This window comes from Strigops habroptila, chromosome 9, assembly GCF_004027225.2.
Source record: "Strigops habroptila isolate Jane chromosome 9, bStrHab1.2.pri, whole genome shotgun sequence".
Lineage (NCBI taxonomy): Eukaryota > Metazoa > Chordata > Aves > Psittaciformes > Psittacidae > Strigops > Strigops habroptila.
In genome coordinates this window covers 29,489,152-29,505,140 of record NC_044285.2, presented here as the reverse complement: position 1 = coordinate 29,505,140, position 15,989 = coordinate 29,489,152, and the positions used below count along the sequence as shown (strand labels likewise).

Below are 15,989 nucleotides of genomic sequence, written 5' to 3'. Positions count from 1 at the left end.
GCGCAGGGCGGGCACCTTCCCTCTTTCTTCCTCCTCTTCCTCCTTTTCCCCTCCTCCTCGGGGCGGGAATAGCGGCGCCACCGCCCTGTTGAGGGCGGCTCTGAGCATGCGCAATGGCGTGGCGGCGTGAGGCGGAGCGGGGCAGATGGGGGTGCGTTGGCGCATGAAGGGCTGGGGGTCTGACAGGGTTGGTGGGATGTAATGGTTCTTTTCGTCCCTTTCACCTGCGGGCAGGGATGCTGAGGCAGGTCCTGCGGGAGGGTCAGCGGTTTTGAGGAGCCCTGAGGTAGGCTGCAGGACAAGCACCGCTCCTCTGACAGACCTCGCTCCTCAGCAAGGTGCAGTGGGGAAGCATGGCGCTAGGAGGTGCCTGCCCTCAGCAGTGGGGTGAGACTGAAGGGATCTGATCATAGGATCACAGAATTTGTGGGGAAGGGACCCATAAAGGTCATCCAAACCAACCCCCTGCGATGAGCAGGACATCTACTATGTGATGGGCTTGGAGATGAAGAAAGAAAAGTGCAGAAGACAAAGGGAAAAAGACATTAAGAGTAAATGAACATCGTCTTACAAAGGGACTAAATCAGTTCGTGATGCCTTATCACCTCTAGCAAGCAAAGATGCTTCCAAAAACAGTTTGCTGGTGCTGGGGGACAATGATGGAGGCCAGCCCAATATAGATAAACACCGATGACTTGTTACTGTACTCAAGAGTCTTGTATTCCTCTGTAATAAAGATGATGTGGCCACTACTGCGCGTCAGTAATTTATACTGCTGCAAATGTGAAAAGAGGGATGTTTTTTGGAATTCATTTACAGTCTGAAGTTTTTGCAGGGATAAGTTTTGCAATGTGGAGTATTTTTACATTTATTATTATGGCATCTATACAGGTTTCACTGAAGAACATTACAAAAGGCAAACACAAACACTTGTAACAGAGTTAGATGCACGTGTCAGGGGCAGCTGGCCAAAAGGCTGTAGCAATTCACCTCAGTTCAACTCAAAAGTTGAGTGCTTTGTGTAGAAATACACGTCATGGTGGGGGTTGAGTGGGTGATACATGGTTTTGAATTAAAAAGTGATTAATAACTCCAGTGGTAGATGAAATGCCTTTTGGGAAGTAAAGCAAATTCTATATACATTTGGGATGGCCTTCAGGTAGTCTGTAAAGATGAGAGATTGTCTAAGAAAGGTGGCCTGTTTGTAGTTTCCTTTGTGCAGGGTGCACATCTGGTAAGAGAGAATTGGGGGCTCTAGGAGGAGGGTTTTTCAGCATATATATATTATTTATATATATATTTGGGATTACATCTGTTTCAGCAGCAATCTTAAGAAAACTGGATATACTGTATATGAAGATCATTAATTCTTATAGAGACATAATACTGACATTTTACTGGAGTTTTAATATCTTTTCTTGCTGACACATTGTACTGAAATTTATCTGAGAGTGTTTCATGATCAAGTGTTTGTTTTAAATGCCTGTCGTTATGAATGTAAAGCCCAGTAATGTTCAGATGGCTTTGATCCTGCATCACCTTGTCTTTTTCTGAAATCCCCCTGGCATGATTCTGCCCATTTTAGGTGCAGCGTTTGAGCACAGGAAAAATACTTTCAAATGTGTCTCTCTAAAAAAAATAGATTATTTTTTTTTTTGTCAAGACATTTTTCTCCAAATTTCAAAAAGTTTATTTTTGTGAGTAATTAAGAAAATAAGGAAAAACTGCAAACAGACAAACATCAAGAAAAACAATCTCTGAGGTAACACATGCTTCTTAGGACACTCTCTAAGGTTTCAAATACAACACACAGGGATTCAGGCTCTGCTGTTAGGACTTCCCCCAGCCCACCAAAGCTATGTGGGATAAACAGCAAAGTACCTGGACATGTTCAGACCCTCATCTATCAGCAGTAACCAACAATTCTATGAAGCTGCAGTGGTTGTGGAAAAAGGAATCTTTTTCTTGCAAGGAAATAGGGAGCATGATGCTATTTGCCAACAGCAGACAGATCTTTTGAGTTCTTTGTGCAGTTCTGCTCCCCATCCCCTCACCAGGGATCCTTACGTTCTGCCAAGAAGGATAAAGAGGTGTCATTGCCTTGTGTGAAGCGGGCAAAAAATGACTTTTATCAGGCCATTCTCCCAGTTTTAGAACCTCTGCAAAGCGTGGAAATTGAGAAAGATGTGAATAGTTCATCCTATGGTTTCCCTAGATGTCCAAAGAAAGGACTGGGCACAGAGGCAGCAGCGGCTAAGGGATCCCTCTCTCAAACACAACAGCAGCACTTTTATGCTTGGTAGGGTCCTTTTTCCCCTTGACTATGGAAAACAAAACATAGATTCGTGGATGGGGCTACACAAGCCAGCACAGGGTCACCCTGGTTATGTTCTACCCAGCTGCTGTTGCCGAGCCTGCCATGTAGCAGAAGTGCTTCCAGGCCAGGTTTCAACTGATACTCAGGGTCTGTTCTCCGCACTGCAGCAGTGCCAGGCTAGCATGATTACCTGTTCGAGTCTTTGTCTATGCTCTCAGGCTGGTTTTGCAGCTTCTGCTGAGGCCAGCATATTCCAGCCAGGCTGTTCACTACGTCCAAGCTATCCCAGTGAAAGCTAGCTTGTGTTTAACTACATTACAGGGCAGCAGCAAAAGCAAGACTACAATGTAGACATACCATGTGTCTCTCAGACCCCAAGTGCAACTTTATTTAGACGGACAAAAAATATAAATAGGTAAATAAAAAACAATTTTTTCTGGGTGGTTTTCTGGAGAGAGCTGCCTCGAGGGTCCGTATTTCTGACATGCACTCAACTAGGATACCTTCATTTTGCCTTTCTCAGGAGCTGCTTCATTGATGAGTGGCTGTTCATCCCCGTTCACTGACAGGATCCTCTTTTCTGGCGGCTGCTCCTCCGGCTGGCGAGCAATCAGCAGGCGACAGGTAAGCAGGATCCCAAAGACTAGAGCATGGGCATAACGCTTGAGTGGATCCCCCACTAGCTGGTGGAAAAAGAGCACAGCCAGCACAAGGAGAAGGAGGAGAAAGTTGGCCACGTCTTTGGGGCGACCAGGCACCAGTGTCATGACAATGCCACACGCCACTTCTAGGGCACCAATGCTCTTGCGGAGGAGGATGGAGCTGACTCCCATCTTCTTCAGCATGGGGAGAGCCCGCACGTAGCTTTTGTATGCTCGTTTCTGAAATGAAGAAGTAATAGCATAGAACACCACAATGTGAGAAAGTAAAGGCAAAGGCGAGTTCTACTGAAATAGATTGATGTACAGTATGACCTAAAGATCACTTCAAACATCACCCTCTAGCACAATACCCAATCTGTATCCCTAAAGCTTCTGTTGGAGGGATATTAATACATCAGCCTGCAATTCCCTTTTATAAGTTGTTGCCTCCTTGCTGAAAAACAGTACTGCAACCTATCACCCATCCTTGGAGCTAGGACCAGGCCAGGTGTACCCTCTCCTGAAATCTGAAGTTACAGTTGCTAGAATTAGCAATGCAGAACCATGTCGTTAAAAAAAAGAAGGACCTCTCTCCAGGAGTAGCTAGTCCCTAATTAAACAACACACCTAGTCCCTGCAAAGCCAGGGCACATCAAGTAAAAAGAGAAGTCTCTTTCTACCTCACAGCAACTTACAATATCCTGGTGTTTAGGGGCAGTACAATCTTAGCATGGGACTATACATCAGAACTGAGATTCACCAACCCTCTCTTGTGCTTACATACCTTTGTGATCCTTTCTTTCCTCAGATCAAAGCAAGCTGACCTGTGATATCCTTTGCTTCCTGGTTTACGCTTGATTTAGAAGCAGTGTAAGTTGGAAGACTAAGCCTCCTTACACAGCTGCCTCATTGTTTCAGGGAAGAAACAACCTCTGTCCTTACACACGTTCAAGTTCTTGCATTTCAACATTAGGTGCTTGTGGGCTTATTGGTTTTGTTTGCTTTCTTTTTCAATCAAGTATTTCCTTTTTTTATATATTTTAATAAAGGTCCTAGTTATTGAGACACTGAAATTATTTCCACTTACACTTGAGTATACTGTCCCTGCAGATACTCTTGCCACTATGTTCTCTGCTTTCTAATCAGGGAGAAGGAAATGGAAGCCGAATCTCAGGTACAGAGCCGTTCAGCTCCCACAGGTACTGATCACATTGTAGATTTACTTCCATGTGATTTTGGAAACCTGCACTACAGGCAGACAGAACTTCCCCACGTCTCTGTAAATTTTGCTGCTTTCTTCTAAGAGGAGCTGGCACTTCAAAAATACACAGCATTGTCATTTTTGCTACCAAATAATTGAAGATCTCACAACACAGTTACTTCAAGTGTATTCATTATAAGGATGGATTTTAAACCATCAGTGAATAAAATCCTCAGAGCAGAGTACAGTTGTGAAAGATACAGCTTTTTAGAGAAATGTATTATCAGCATGTCTGAGAGTTCTCTGGAATTTTAAGTATTTTAATAGACAAACCAGTGTGTCTGGTTTTTGCTGAATGAAAAACTTCAGTTTGGTGTTGCAGGTAGATAACAGAGGTTCTCTTATTTGCCTGGGGCAAGAAGCCATGCTTACTGATGGGCAAGATCAGGTTTTCGCTGTCTCCATTACATGACAGACCACCCTGGTATGCAGCACAGCAAAAGCAGGAACGCCTAATGAGCCATAACATGTTACAGTATGGGCTATTAAGAATGACATAAGAATGATGGTGCTGTGTAATATCCGAGTGCCTCTGCGTTCTCTTTCTGAAAATGGAGATCATTCGTAACTGTAGGCCTGGCTCTTGGTAAAGCAGAAAGGGACAGAGAAATGAAATATTTTACAGAGCAAGGATTTTGCAATGCAAAGTCTCACTGCTGTTTCCTGCCGCTTATGTAGCAGAAGCTTAATAGCTTTGTTTCCTGGGCTCTTCATCTCTGTCTCTTGCTCCTGAGTTTCATCTTAGTGATTCCCCTCTGTGAGATCCCTGTGCTGGGCTGCAGATGAGGCACTGCGATTCAGATGTTACTTGCGAGCTAAGGAAAAGCAGCTGGGCAGGTGGAGCGAAGGGAGAGAACAGAATGTGCTGGAAACTTCCAGCACTGTATTTTTAGGGGCACAAAAATTATACCAATGCTTTTCAGCCGCTGCAATAAATGTGACAGGGCCAGCAGGAGAATAAACAAACATGGGCAAGGCAGCAAGATGTGGCAGCTGCCTGCCTGCAGCTTGCAGCCAGCAAAGCTCTGCAGCGGGGCTGGCTCTGGGCAGGGATGAGCAGCACTAGCTCACCAGCTGGGAAATGCACACAGTGACTTCTCCATCCTCTCCTCACCTCTTTCCATTAAGCAAAAGGAGGAGAAGCTTATTTCCTAAACTAATAATAAGGTGACTATTAATAATATCTTCTTCTGCCAACTAAGAATCTCAATGCATTTCACAGTCATGGATTAATCCCTGCTCAGTCTGGTGAGGTAGGGACAGTAGGTGTCATTATCCTTGCACGGAATTTTGAGGATGATGATCTGGCTGCCAAAGCAGGCATCTGCTTTTCCTACCCCCAGTTCAGACGTAGGTATTCCCCCACGGATCAGCTATACCTGCCTGCTACGTCTGGTGCTTCTTCAAACCTTGCTTTTCAGAGATCCTTGGGTCCCCATATTTTGCAGACATTGGTGTGCTCTGCTACCCTGTCCTCCTTCCCTCCCCTCCTTCTCCATGGATACGCTCAGACAGAGCCCGGCGAGGGCTGCCAGGATATCCATGGCAGTGCGTATTGCTTGTTTCTCTCTGTGTCCGTCAAATGCAGAGACAGATAAGCTTCTTCCCTCTCCCACCCATCGCTTAGGGTCCCAGAGAAGTCACCCTCTGTGTATCCCACTCTAAACACTGCTGCTGCCACAGGGTTGAGGGGAAGACAGCCCTAATGTTTCTCCCTCCATGCTGCCACCGCCGTACTCACCATCTCATTGTAGGCATCTCTGCTGAGCCGAGGGGTCAGTTTGATGGTCCCCATAAAGACGAAGAAGAGCCCCAGGGCCACCGAGAGGGCGACTATGGTGATAGTCCTGGGGGATGCCATGGAGGCGCCGGGAACCAGTCCTAGCGAGGCCTTCTCGCTGTGGCTGCCCGCCCGAGCGGGAGGCTGTCAGCCACCATTGAAGGAGATGAGGAATAAAGCTGCAGAGGCAGCAGGATGACAGCGGGAGGGGGACTCAGCCTCCTCCGCTCAGCAACCTCCGGGTCCTAATGCCCCGCAGCCAGGCAGGCAAGAGCCAGGCAGCTCTAGCACCTGCCGAGCGATGAGCATTCCCACCGCTCCTACCATTAAGTCATCCTCTGTTTCCTTGGGCGTTCCATAAATTACACACAGAAAGACGAAACTGAGCCAGTTCTAGGGATGCAGGATGCAAAGTGCAGTTGCTCACTAGTGAGAAAACAAGGATGTGTTAGCAGACGGCGTGGGAGCAACCTGCTGTGAAGAGTGGTCGGAGGTCTCTTGTGCATAGGCAGCTTTCAGTTTCAGGTGCTCAGGCACCAATATGGGGTTATTTGCTGTGTATTTGTCCCCAGATAAGCAAAAAAAGATGTCGTCCCTATGGCTGTCCTGAAACCTGATGCCCAAAAGAGTGAGGCCACGGTGCCACCCTTCCCCATTGCAGATAAAAACTGCCCGGTATGTTCAGCTCTCCAGAGAGTAGTGGAAAGGTTTCCTCATCCTCTGTTACTGTGCCCCTCTAATTTGCAACAAATTTCCTTTCAACAAAAGCATATCCAGGCTAAGCAGAAATCCATTCAGATCTCACAGCGAGAAGCCAAGGTGTAATTGTACAAAACAGAACTTCTGGAAAACTGTATCCCTTGCTATTAACTGAAAACAAAAGACTGTAACAGTGTGCAAAATTCTCATGGGATAGTACAAGAGTGACATTTCCTGTGCCTAGCAGGAATCTCCCCATCACCTCCCCTTTCTAGTGGAGTAAGTCTCAGGTCTTAAACTCATGTATTTTAAGCTCCCATGGCTTGAGAACTGGTGGTGGTTATTATTCCAAACTCAGAGTTGCTTAGGACTGGAGTTAAAGTCTGAAAAATAGAGACAGCTCTCCCTGTTTCCTTGGAAATTTATCAGCCTTGATTCAGCCATATCAGATGGCTGAATCCTGCAGGATTCCACTCCTCTTCTGCAGGAAAGAGTCAAATTAACAGCCTCACTGTAGGAAAGTGTTCTGCTCTGGTGTAGATGACCAGGATAAACCAAAAGGTAACTTCAATACAACATAAAAGTAAAAATTAAAAGAGTAACGGGAGCCCTGTAGACAGCATGGAGTTCACAAACACAAGGGAACTGCTCGCTCAGACCTATCTCCAGGTTGTAGCAACTCCATCTTTTGAAGAGCTGAAGAGAACAATGAGGATCACAGCTCACCAGTCAGTGAGCATGGCAGGACAGACACAAAACACACCACATTTTTGAATTGGCTATTGCAGAGCAACCTGATGAGGAAATAACTTGTTGCTGCTGACATTTTCACTGGACACTTCATATTTAGATTACCAACCAGCATTAGCAGAGAAGGGGGAGGATGGGACACGCTGAAATCTATTCTCTCTTCATTTTATAGAAAAATCTTTCTCATTGCCTCCAACATATCCACATACCTGACAGTGATTCAATATTGGGTTTGGAAGTTTATACAGGAAATATTTTCCAGACCCCAAAAGTCAACATTTTCCCATTGAAGCATGCGGATTTCTAGTTCCTACAGTTTCTTCATTGCAAGTTCACTACCAACTTGAAAAACACCTGAAAAATCCTTGAAGCAAGCAGAGAACTAATGGCATGGCTGTATTCAAAAGTACAGTGGACTTTAGTATTTTGTATTCATAGTTGATGGTGAAAACCCACAATACCAGGGAGAGGGTATTTTCCAGGCTGCTTTATCCAACATCCCACAAAGAGGTTTGCAGGGGAGGGAAGGGTGATGAAATACAGAGAAACTTTTCACCCCAGAAATCTGAGTGTTTCCTTACAGAACACTGTTAGGCAACCAAAGTAAGAGCAAAACCAAAATTTTTTTTTTTTTAATACAAATGTCAAGAAAATAAGTTAAAATCCATAACTACATAGACTCCAGTCTTCAGGACTGCAGGAGGTTGCTTCCCAAGCTCTCAGAGCTGGCATACCTATGTCCTTGTCAGCGGGTAAGCAGCAGCACCAGCTCACAATGAACAGTATGAGGAAACATATCAAAAGGTATAGCCAACGTGGGGGCAAATGGGTCTCCTGTCAGTTTCTTCCCTGGGTCAGGTGGGCAGCACAACCTGTGGAAAGCAAAGAGAGCATCCTTTAGACCAGTAGCAGAAGCCTTCCCACCATTATCATGGTGGGATGTATATCTTATGGGACATCGTGTGTACAGTAGCACAGAGGATGTACTAAGGAGGTATCATCCTTCAGAGTCTGCAGCTGACACTGGCTGAGGTCTGGAACCATCAATACTGAATCCCAAACCAGCCCTGAAAACCTCATGGACAAGCTGAAGAGTCAGTGGCAGGTTTAAAACTCCCTTTCTCACAAGCCATCCCAGCTGAAAGACACTTAATAGCCTTAGGAAATAATCCTCAGTTTTGCACTACCTTCATTGGTTACCTGCAGACAGATTTAACACCTACAAATGGGACTGCCCCAGATAAAGACTTGGCTACATGATTAACACTAAGCAGCTGACTAAATCCCCTTGGCTGTACTTCATTAGCTATGGGCCAACCTCCCTGCAGTGAACCCGGTGGACTCTGTATCCCGCAACCAGATGTGCTATTGTGTTAGGGAAGGATGCATGATGCCATTATAGCATGTGAGCATTATTTTCTATTCCTTATTGATGCACTAAAGCATCCTGCTGGAACATAAACTCCAAAGAATACCCACTACCTTAAACCACCTTACAGGTAAGCCCAAAGTAACACAGAAGCATAAAGCACTTCTGACTACGCACTGACCAGTCCTGGATCACACCTGCAGAACTCACCCAGTGAAACTCATTTGCAACAAAAACCTTCCTAAACCAAGCTCAGATATGTCCTTGTCTGGACATAACAGGGTCTGTCACTAAGTCAGTGGAAGAAAAGGAAGAGAGGAGGGTGCTCACTCGGTAAAGTTTCTCATGGCTTCACCCTCTGGCTTGCAGGAGATGTAGAGCAGCCTTCGGATGGACTTGCAGTTTCGGATGGCTCGCACAACCCTATAATCTGTAAAAACAGATACCGTGCTGTCCCACTGACCCACCACCACTGTGAGCTCTCCAGAAGGAATGATTGCACAGCAAGCATCACACAACCGCACTGAACTGTCAGAAATACAGAGGAAAAAAGCATATACACATTTTGCCATGTCCTGTCTCAGATGCAAGCTCTCAGGAGACCAGGGATGCGACCCATGCTGCTAACAGCTCAGCCAATGTGGCAGGGTAGAACAGTGGGAAAAATCCCTCTGCTTCCCAGGGGGATGAAGGATGAGAGAAATGCTGTTAATTAAGCAGCATGGGTAAGTAGAACCTTTCACACACACTTGTGAGACTGCACCAGGATCAGCTTGGGACTTCCCAGTGCACACTGGAGCAAGTCCAGCAGAGACCACTAAGACGATCAGAGGGCATGGCATGCACAAGGAGTGTGTGAGGGCTGGGGTTATTCAGCCTGGGGTAGAGAAGGTGAGCAGGGATCCATTTGCTATCTTCAGGGGCTTCATGGAGGATTACAGAGAAGATAGAGCCAGAATCTTCTCAGAAGAAGATGAGAAGAGGGTGAGAGGCAACAGATGCACTGCAGCAAGGGGAAATTTAGGGAACATTAAGGCAAAAAAAATTCAGGAGAGTATCCACCCTTGGACACATTCAAATCTCGACTACACTATATAGCCCTGTACAACCTTATACATCTCTGAAATTGGCCTTGCTTTAGTTGGGAGATTGCATCTTTAGAGGCTCCTTCTCTCCTAAATGATTCTGAGAAGCTATGAAAGATGGGGAAAATATTAGAGCTGCCTGCTTTAAAGAGAAAGCATGACAAAGGCACTGGAAACAGGAGACTATGGGATTTTAGCAGCTGTCAGCAACAAGGTAAGAAACTAGAGACTAATCAGGGGGTTTGGAACAGTACAACAGGTCTCACAGAGCTTGTTCAAAATTCTCTGTTTTCAAGGTGAAAATAAATAGCATATTCTCTTACGGAGCCCAGCCCGGGATGGGTTCACCACAGCAACAACAGGTTGGGCATCCTCCCACGATGATAGGAGTTGTGGTAACACGGCCTCTGCCTTTCCACTGTGAAACTCACAGTTTGAAATTCCTGTGAAGCAGAAAGCGACCGCACGAACTGAGCAGAGTCAAGTCTCACCAGACATTAGGTATAACATGAAGTACCACCCTTTGCTGCGTGGAGGTGACTTGTTAGCATCCCTCTGCTCAGTTCTGCTTCCAGTTTTATAGCAGTTAGTTTGAAACTCTCTGCCACGGCAAGTTTGAACTCACCATTGAATGCTGCATTCCACCTGGCATCCTCTATTGCCTTCTCCACCACCTCAATACCAATAATCTTGGACACTTGGTGAGCCAGAGAGAGACCTATTGCACCTAGAAACAAGGCACACAAAAACACTCCGTACATCCATGCTAAAGAAACAAGCCTTTAGATAGTGGGGATCATTTTTGGCACGTAAAGCACCAGCCCTGGGAGCCAGGCTCACACAGCCACTGCTCACCCGTTCCACAGCAGATGTCCAGGAGGATGGTGTCCCCACCAGCCTGACCCAGCTCCCCAACTGCCCGGTACAGAGCTTCTGCTCCAGCCGTGTTTACTTGGAAAAAGGCATCCGGAGAGATGCGAAACTTGAGGCCAAGCACTTCTTCAAAGATGTGTGGTTCTCCATGAAGGAGCTGGAAGGGGGCCTGTTCATGAGAGCAGCGTGTCATGGTGCTAGCAGAGCACACAAAAACCAGATGTTAGAAGGCAGCAGAGAAGCAGTTCATTCCCATTCCCAGGGTGCTCTTGTGCAGGGGAGGATGATTCTCCCTCCACCAACTTTTATTTCAAGTGAGCCTTTCAACAGGATCAAAGAATTATGGTTTTTTGGTAAGGGATCTGTAATTTGCACAGCCAGTAATTCATTAAAAGAATCAAAATGACTTTGCAGAAGGCAGCAGTCTTAGGGTCTGTTCCCCAGTTTTGCTGCTGATGTGATTTACTGTCTTGGGGAAGTCACTGTAGGTTTTTTCCTTTCGTTTCCCAGGCCCATAACTCCCATGAGGCAGGGCCATAGAGTGTATTCAAGTATTTCAGGTCTGGAAAAACAAAAGATGTGGCCATCTTAAAACCACATCTACAAAAGGCATCCAAACATCTGCCGTTCTCTTCATGCAGTCCCTGGACTGGTAGAATTTGAATTTGTCTAGAGATGGAAGAGAAAAAGGAGGTGGTTTTCTTTCCACTCAAGACATATACCTCTCTTGGAAATAAAGTGAAGTCAAGGCACAGATTGCTCCAGGTCCACATGTGAAGAATTCCTTAAGCAATGATTTCTGAGTAGCCAGCGCCTCCTGTCAGGAGCGAGAAAGGACAAGCCAGCTGTTCGGGTAATCCCATTAGACACCTCTCCCCAGCGATACACCCAGCAAGCTCAGGTCAGCCAGGGGCCATCACCCAGCTCATGTGCCTCTTACCATGGTGCTGTCCTCCATGTACTCACCTGGCCCAGCTCCTGCGGGTGGAAGGTGACGATAGCCATGGTGTGGCCACAGCTGGTGGTGCGCACCATGAGCTCCCGCCAGTGGCCACCTGTGTGGAAGAGGAGGCAGGGATCCAGGGGGGAGCGACGGATGAAGTCCTCATAGCACTGAGCAGAGGGGAAACAGCACTTGTACAGTGAAGACAACTGCCCTGATCTTAGCAGAACTCTGTGCACCTCAAATGTGTGGCCATTCCACCAGCATCATCTGGTTTTTACTGTTTGATTTTGATACACTCAGTGAAATTTTTTTCCAAGTTCTTGGAAAACAAGACATTTAGTAACTTCAGTTGTAATTCTTATGTATTTTACTAGATTGGCAGGAATTGTCACTTGATTAACTTCATTCTTTGGGACAGTTTAAAGGCTGCAACATTAACATGCAGGGGTTTTTATCCATCAATCGCAGTCAGGCCTGAAACTTTCCAGAACATGAAACTGGACTTGACAACACAGTGTAACTAAAATGGCAATGATCTCCCAAATAAAAGTTATAGCAGTCCTATTCCACGGTCCAGGAAGACATGACTTATATATTTACCTGGGCTACCTGCTTGTGTTTTAGGGGTATGTGCTCTATATGGTTGGCTTTCACACAGACAATATTTCTTGCTGCAGAGAGAGAGATAGATATTTAGTTGTTTTGTTTCAGGGCACATAAAGCACTGCCTCAGACATCCCAAATGCTCCAGCATTGCTCTGTTGCCTACGGACATGCAAACACCTCCCCCCCCCCATCTTCTCCGTGCTCAGCACAGGCTCCTGGAACACGGCAAAAACATGGGAACAGCATAATTGAGAATAATAACCCTAAATCCTGGAGGGGCTGATACCACAGCTGCCATCCTTACTGCTCTATTTAGCACATTCCAAGCTGGTGTTTCTTAAGAAGGTGATGAACTGAGGTTTTGCATTGTTGCCTTGGGCTTGGTGTTCCTGTTGGCATCTCCCAGGATTCAGGCTTCTAACTCGAATGGGGCTGTCACAGCAAAGCCTTGCCCCAACTCACACCAGCAGTTTTCTACCCAGCTCCTTGTCCTGCACTGACCTTTGCCAGTTCCCACATACAGCCCTACGGTTTTGGGGTTCCCATCTGGTCCTCGGTTCACAGAGAAAGTAGATTTGTTTCGGTAGCCATTAATGACAGGCTGGGGGAGGAGAGAAGGAAAAGTAAAGCCTTGGATTAAAAGAAAAAGTAATGGAGGAAAGCCAAAACCCAGCCTGGGTGTTCTGTTGGCAACACGGGAAGATACACATAAATGTGCAAAACGCAGAAACAGTTTGTGCACAACACCCCCAGTACTTCCCCTTGGGAAGAAGGAATGGCTCCGTGTGACAGAATGGTAACAGCTTTATCAGGGAAGGCTCGGGCACAAGAAAGGGTTCGTAATCACTGGGCTTGTTAACTCTCCGGCAGTCACAGGACTGCCACAGACACATTCTCTGCAACCAAGTAATCCCCACCATGAGACACTTTGGGATTTGAGTGAGAGACTGTTAATGGCTCAGAGGGGACAGCATTCCCCTGGGACACTCACCGATGGGACTATAGGCTGGAGAGGACAGCAGAGTCCACCAGGTTGCTGTGTGTCTATGCCCAGCTCCTCAAGACGAGATGCCAGTGTCTGCAAAATCTTCCTCTGGCTTTTATACTTTACCTGCAGAGGAGTCCTAAGCCAGAAACACTCTCACACGTCCACACAACAGTGGGCAGCTCACTATCACCCACCGCTGGAAGGCCAACAGGAGGGAATATTGCAAGTGGGACATAGCCCCAGAGGAGCTCTGCATTTCTCATCACCACAGCTGCTTGGAGCAATGGAGAGAGAGAAATCCTGTGTCTGTGGTCCCAAAGCACTGGGACCACAGACACTGGAGCACTTGGTCCAACCTGAAGCCCCAGTGACCAGCTGGACTGGATCACTGTGCGAGTGCCCATCCTCTGTGCTGTTGGTGACCACATATACCCACCCACAGGGAACCTCACAGTTCTAGCCTTCACATATTTAATTTAATTCATTTCATTTAATTCATTCCACATTAAAAAAATCATTTTAATTTAATAAAAAATCATTTTAGTTTAATTAATTCTACATTCATGAAGAATTAAAGCAGCAGTAAATGGAGTCTGAAGAGTTTACATCATTACTCAACTAAGATGCTCGGGGCTGTTGCTCAAGAGGGATAGCAGGGACAGTTGGGGCAACACAACAGAGAAAAGTCCATGTAAGCACATCTCACCTGCAGCTGCTCTTCATAGGGAAGTCTCCACAGTGGAGTCGCTGCGTTTGCTAACCTGGGAAGCACAATATCATGGCAGTGCTCAGAGCTACCCAAATCCTGATCCTTATGGCATAACATCCCTACCAACTGCTTCATGGGCAGGACCATTCTGGTACAGGCTCTGCACCAAAGCTGGCTGTGAACATCAAAGCTGCCCTTTTCATGGCACCTTCCTAGTGCAGAATACTTGTGGCTGGAAGAGTGACCCAGGAACCACAATGACCAGCTCTCAAGAGGACAGGTTGAGCTTTTGGCAGATTGACCAGCAATGCCTGTGTGTCCTGCATAACAAGTTATCTTTCTATCCCCTCTGGACAGGGCCAGGAACAGCATTTCCCCCGCAGAGGGACCCAGAGAGACCCTGCCAAGCCCCCAAGATCTGACACCAGGATGGTAAAGCCAGGAGAACGATTATTCAAATTTTACTGGGTCAGATGGGGAAAAAATCAAACCAAAGTGCAGGCAGAAAAGGGGAAAACAAACAAACAAACAAACAAACAAATATCATGTTGTAGCTTCAGATGGGGTCTGTTGCTTTCTCCCACTTTCTCAGAGGCTTTGGGCATCCCTTGCTGCTCTGAGGACAGCCTGAGTCCCGTCTCCCTGGAGTTTTCCCGTAAATGAGCAAGATGCTTCTCTCATCACTTAGTGCATCCATCCTGCATCATGCATCTGCTCACACTTCCAGCCACTACTACATTTTTTTTTTTGCTAGTGCTGTACTAGATTAAATCCACCAGAGTAAAATGCAGTTTGTGTGTAACAGGCAGGGAATTACATGCTGCCCACTCTCACTGACCTGGCCACTCACATCCCAATAGTTCAGAGAGAAACCTCAGAACCTGGCACGACTTGTACCTGAGGCAGGGTGAGCATGAACAAAACACAGAAAAGCTGATTTAAAAATAAAACAAAAACAGAACCAAAACCTAACAGGTAAGGGGTGAGGTGGATATGATCCAAACTGATCAACTACGGACTCACTGAGCCCATGGAGAACCTCACACCACAGCTGGATAAGCTACTGTTGTTGCTTACAGGGATTTTTTTGAGTTGCTTCCAAAGCACCCAATGCCAACTACTTTCAGGCACAGAACTACAAATCAAATGTACTATTACTTTTTGCTTGCCAGTATGACAACTGCTCTGCTCCTGATCTTTTCCCCTTAGACCTTTTCATTTGTGTTTTCTGTTATTCCTATCCCCAGGCCAACCTCCAGGGAAGCCAGCTGAGCCCTGGCTCTTCCATTCCTACTGGGGAGAGCTGGGTGGAGGTGAAACCCCCAACCCATTGCTCGAACCGCTTCGGGTGCTTGGTGCTTTGGAAGCACGCGTTTTGGAAAAGCCATACCTCTCCTCCCAGGAGGAACCGGGCAGGCTGCGGCCCTTCCCGGCCTTTCCCTTCTCCTTCCGCTGTGCTGCTGCCTTCTTCTCTGCCGGCAAGCTGCGGTCCCAGCCAGGCAGGCTGCTCAGGAAAGCGCTCAAAGGGTGCCGGTGCCGTAGCCTCAGCGCACAGGACAGAGCCATGGCGGGACGGAGAGCGGCTCCACCGCTGCCAGCAGCACAGCGAGGCCACCGCCAGCTCCACCGCTGGAGACGCGTTCACAAAAGCACCGTGCTCCGCTTAATGTTCCCTAAACCCACCCGCGGCCCGTCTGTGCTTGTACTTCACCCACGGCACGGTGCCTGGAACGGGAACCGGCACTTCCCTCCGGGGCCGCGGTGACCGCAGCCGCGAGCCCCGGCCACGCTGCCCGTCCCGACGGCGCGCCGGGGGCGGAGCCTGCCATTTGGCCACGCCCACAAAGGGGGCGGGGCGTCAAGAGCCCTCCCCCGATAGCCACGCCTCTTTCCCTGCCCCGCCGTTCGCGTCACCGCGGAGCGGGCGCTGATTGGCTAGGCGAGGCGGAGTGAAGCAGAGCGGGT

General features: G+C 47.2%; 2 protein-coding genes across 4 annotated transcripts; both read right to left on the bottom strand.

Moving 5' to 3' along the window:
* Positions 1-1,701: 1,701 nt before the first annotated feature.
* Positions 1,702-6,411, bottom strand: TMEM35A (transmembrane protein 35A). Its single transcript, XM_030497738.1, has 2 exons — positions 5,961-6,411; positions 1,702-3,198 (listed from the first exon to the last, which is right to left on the bottom strand). Exons 1-2 carry the CDS (start codon positions 6,078-6,080, stop codon positions 2,812-2,814), a joined length of 507 nt encoding a protein of 168 aa, XP_030353598.1. The 5' UTR covers positions 6,081-6,411; the 3' UTR covers positions 1,702-2,811.
* A 1,528-nt stretch (positions 6,412-7,939) lies between these two features.
* TRMT2B (tRNA methyltransferase 2 homolog B) lies at positions 7,940-15,838 on the bottom strand. Of its 3 annotated transcripts, none has more exons than XM_030497736.1 (12): positions 15,415-15,838; positions 14,022-14,076; positions 13,319-13,438; positions 12,829-12,928; positions 12,322-12,392; positions 11,742-11,888; positions 11,498-11,592; positions 10,758-10,972; positions 10,528-10,629; positions 10,226-10,345; positions 9,148-9,247; positions 7,940-8,320 (listed from the first exon to the last, which is right to left on the bottom strand). In XM_030497736.1, exons 1-12 carry the CDS (start codon positions 15,588-15,590, stop codon positions 8,194-8,196), a joined length of 1,428 nt encoding a protein of 475 aa, XP_030353596.1. In that variant the 5' UTR covers positions 15,591-15,838; the 3' UTR covers positions 7,940-8,193. The 3 variants fall into 3 exon arrangements, with proteins under 3 accessions (XP_030353596.1, XP_030353597.1, XP_030353595.1); XM_030497737.1 differs by having other exon boundaries at positions 13,319-13,451; positions 15,415-15,502; XM_030497735.1 differs by lacking the exon at positions 15,415-15,838 and having other exon boundaries at positions 14,022-15,399.
* Between the last annotated feature and the right edge of the window lie 151 nt (positions 15,839-15,989).